Below are 4,135 nucleotides of genomic sequence, written 5' to 3'. Positions count from 1 at the left end.
CTAGGAAAAGAGTGTTTGTGAGGCAAATTAGTAATGTAGTTTAATCAGCGGCTTCAATCTTAAAATCATCAAGAGTGTGTACTTCAACAGAAGAATTGCGCCACTTTTTTCCCCAATAATAATATTACTTTTGCAGCAGGTAAACATCAATTAATCAGCCAGGTGATTGGCACGCCTTTAGTTACTCTTGGGGACCTTGATGGTGTTGTGCCGTGCGTCGGTTGGTGATGACGTCGAATTCAGGCGCTGGGGCAGTATGTTTTTCTCACACTGATTCTTTCGGACTCGTTTTCTTCATTATTTTTCTTCTCTTCTGATTAGTTAAAGTACAAACAAGGAAAGAGAGCTACAAATTTAGCTTTTCGTTAAAGCCCCCCTTTCGCCACCGTTCCCTGCGTCATGTCAGAGAATGGTGATTTAACGTTTCATTCAACGTTTTCCGACAGGCTGTCGGTAAATCGCGATGGCGGGTCGGTGTCGCCCGACGGGCTCTGCTGGGTGTCGGTCCTGTCCTGCTTGCTGCTCGCCTGTTCTTACGTTGGAAGTTTGTACGTGTGGCGGAGCGAATTGCCCAGGTAAAAGTCTTGCAGATCGATTCGGTTACAGCATTCAGATCTGTCACGTCTTTGACAGCTCGCTGGACTGACTGCCATGGTTGTGGTGAAAGTAATCAGCCAACTTTAGCTGCCTTGATCAACGTCTCCAGCGGGTTGTCAGTGGGAACAGTAGCCTGGTTGTTTGGCATAGATCGGTACCCAATGAGCTAAGTGCCTAACGAGTAATGTCAGTAAGAGAAGGCTACTCAGTGAGCTGAGCTGGTCAGCCGACCGCACCATATGTTAGTGCTCACTTTGCCGGTCATACAGAGGCGTATTCGTCAGCCTGACGCCTTTGAACCAGTCTTAAACCAGTGCATAGTGTCCATAAAGCCAGGTCCCCACACCGCCGAGTTTCACCCGCTGTCACGATAATCGCACTGTGTTGATCTGCATCGTGAATGTTTGCCGCAGGGATCACCCGGCTGTGATTAAGAGACGCTTCACCAGCGTACTGATCGTGTCCGCTCTGTCGCCGCTCTTCGTGTGGTCATGGAAGGAGTACACCGGCCTGAAGGTGAGTGTCGCAGTCTACGACACTGCTGCGGGACAGTCAGATCATACCGCTTCTTTCTTTCGCATCGAAGCCCGAACTGTCGCACAAATGTGCAAAGCTGTCAAATGCATAAAAGTTGCACTGCATAGTTAGGTATCAGTGACATGGTATACCCCTGTGCCGCTGTGGTAACGGTGTTTTGTCAGCATTGATGATGCTAGTGTGAATAGCCACAGTTCACCGTGGCAGTGGGGGTCCATCCTGCGGCCCAGGCCTCTCTGTCTTAGCAGGGCTTTAAGGCTCAAGACCAATATTAGATTAATAAGGCACTGAACCTGCATGGCAACGCCACTGTGGACCATCAGTTCCCAGAGTGCAAGATAAGGAAGAGTCGCTCCAAGTCCAGCAGATTTCAGTGAGCTAACTCTGGAGACTTGTGGGTGAATGCCCTTCTTATGTGACTGCGCCTGGCTGTGGTGTGGGTCTGTGTCAGTTGTCAGACATCAATCACCTTGCAGGCATATCTCCCCTTTTAGGACAGGCAGTGAGGCACAAGTGCTTACTCTGCCTGCTCTGATGGTGTGGCTTTCTCACCTGCTATAACTGAATTGAGCTGCCTTGTGAAATGTCCCTGTCTGGAAAGCCTGACCCAAGTCTGCCGGTTTCACAGTCTTACTGGCCTAATCATTTAATACCTCTTTACCCGACTTACTCTGAACTGAGTTCATAGCCCGGTCATGGTTATTACTTGATTAAAATTGTGTGTGTGTGTATGTGTGTGTGTGTACCAATACCATGTGGGCTAATTAGAACTTATTATTAAGATAAGTAATGAATTCTGAGCTCAGTAATCCAAATCTGAAATAATCACACTATTTCTATATCTCTTTTATTCTCTCAGCCCCTCTTGATCTCACTCTGACTCTCTATTTGTTCCTTTCTATGACTCTCTCTAGCTAAATGATTCATGTGTGAGTTATGTAACAAGTCTCAGCTTCATGTAGTTGCCATGACAGACATTACTCACCGGTTTGGTTTTCATAAGCAGAGAATTTCCTGCTTGCTTTCTCTCCTGCCTCTTGGCTTTGAGCTTTTCCTTCATATAAGAGCAGATTATGTCCTGTGCTGATGAATGGTATTGCCAGCTTTCCTGCTGGGTCACCTCTCATTCCTCTGGGTTACATCCACTGTTACTGGAGTTGTTTAAGTGCAATGTGAATGAATCACTTTGTGACAGTGCTTCTGTTAGAGGTTGTCAGGGTAAATAAATCTGTTTGTCTGATTGGTCTGTCTGTAGCCGGGCCCCTCTCTGCTGGCTCTGATGGGCATTCGGTTGGAGGGGTTCCTGTCGGCCGCAGCGCTACCTCTGGTGCTCACCATGGTAAGACTTCCCCTCTTTATTCTTCTCTTTGTGTCGCTGTTACCCCGTCTCTCTGCACCACAGATGTAGGCTCCTGATACACGTGCCTGTCCTCCATTGCGGCTTTGAACGCTTGTCGTTCACCGTACTGCAAGTCCCGTAGTGCAGGAATTCGAACCCCTACTGGAGGATAGGTGCATCTGAGCTGAAGCCTCACAGGTGTCTTGCGATTCTCTAGGGGGCACTGTTGAGCAGTGCAGTGAAGGCACCCTGGATCCATGTCTGGGCTCAGGTTGCATGTGTGTTCACAGGCTTTAAGAACTGGTCTGTAACAGCAGCGGCTTCTCGACTGTGTTTACACTCTTTTAAGTGAAACACTTGCAGACAGAAGTGCAGTAATAATTATATTTTCTATTTATTTGGTTGACGCCTTTACCCATTCCTCAGAGCAGAGTGTGTAATGCTTTGTCTGATTGGTTCCCTGGCCTTAAATGGTTGTATAAGGCTTTGTCTGATTGGTTCCCTGGCCTGCAGTGTGTATAATGCTTTGTCTGATTGGTCCGTTTTGCAGGCGCTATTTCTGGGCCCCCTGATCCAGCTGGCACTGGACAGTCCTTGGGGCCTGATCGATGGCATCAAGCTGGGCTTTGGTCAGTTTCCCTGCATGTGAATGTTTGTGTGTGTGTAGTATAAGTGTGTGTGTGTGATGGTCTGTCTCCTTGCAGGTCCCTGGTTTTGGGTTCTGTGTGTGTGAGTGTGTAGTGTAAGCATGTGTGTGTAGTGTAAGTGTGTGTGTGTGTGTGTGGGTGTGTTTGTGTGTAGTGTAAGTGTGTGTGATGGTCTCTCTCTCTGCAGATCCCTGGTTCTGGGCTCTGTGTGTGTGTGTGTAGTGTAAGTGTGTGTGACAGTCTCTCTCTCTGCAGATCCCTGGTTCTGGGCTCTGTGTGTGGGTGACATGCGCTGGCTCAGGAACCAGGTGGTGGCGCCGCTGACGGAGGAGCTGGTGTTCAGGGCGTGCATGCTGCCCATGCTGGTGCCCTGTGCCGGCCCCACCACTGCCATCTTCATCTGCCCGCTCTTCTTCGGAGTGGGTGAGTCTCCCTGCCCCGCCCACAGATCCGCATCCGGTCAACTCCTGCCTCCACGGCCTCCTCTGTCTGTGAGTCTGAAACTTTGACTCTGTGAGTCTGTGAGTCTTCCTCTGTTTCTGTGATTCCAGCCCACTTCCACCATGTGATCGAGCTGCTGCGTTTCAGACAGGCCTCTGTGTGGGGAATCCTCTTCTCTGCAGGTATGAAACTGTGAGCACCACTCTGGCAACCCCCCGCCAGCTGGAGGTCAGTACACACAGTGAAAAACTTAACAGCTGAAATGAGACACATCCACACAGTGTGGTCATGGTGCTGTTGATTAAAAAGGCAAAATGAACAAAGTTTCTGCTGCAAGGGCCTCTGCCTGGCCTTCAGGCCTCTCACTGATGTGTGCTGATGTTATAAACAGAGAATGTGTTAATAGTGATTACATCATGCACATAGAATGTGATAAGATTGCTGATGTCATACACAGAGGATAGCTTATCAGTGCTGATATCAGACACGCAGGTGAAACAATGAAATAATACACATTTGAGGCCAGATACGTGTCATTGAACAGTAATCAGTGAGTTTCATACCTTAAATGATT

General features: G+C 48.5%; 1 protein-coding gene across 1 annotated transcript in view; it reads left to right on the top strand.

Moving 5' to 3' along the window:
• The first annotated feature begins 240 nt into the window (after positions 1-240).
• LOC118774050 (CAAX prenyl protease 2-like) overlaps positions 241-4,135 on the top strand; it is a 6,096-nt gene continuing 2,201 nt past the window's right edge. The window contains exons 1-6 of the mRNA XM_036523162.1: positions 241-575; positions 1,011-1,113; positions 2,390-2,473; positions 3,024-3,102; positions 3,376-3,543; positions 3,672-3,743. Coding sequence (XP_036379055.1) covers positions 400-575; positions 1,011-1,113; positions 2,390-2,473; positions 3,024-3,102; positions 3,376-3,543; positions 3,672-3,743 — 682 coding nt within the window. The 5' untranslated portion in view covers positions 241-399. The remainder of the gene's footprint in view (positions 576-1,010; positions 1,114-2,389; positions 2,474-3,023; positions 3,103-3,375; positions 3,544-3,671; positions 3,744-4,135) is intronic.

The sequence above is a fragment of the Megalops cyprinoides genome, chromosome 3 (genome assembly GCF_013368585.1).
Source record: "Megalops cyprinoides isolate fMegCyp1 chromosome 3, fMegCyp1.pri, whole genome shotgun sequence".
NCBI classification, from domain to species: Eukaryota; Metazoa; Chordata; class Actinopteri; order Elopiformes; family Megalopidae; genus Megalops; species Megalops cyprinoides.
The sequence above is the reverse complement of the archived record's forward strand: the minus strand, read 5'-3'. Positions and strand labels throughout refer to the sequence as shown.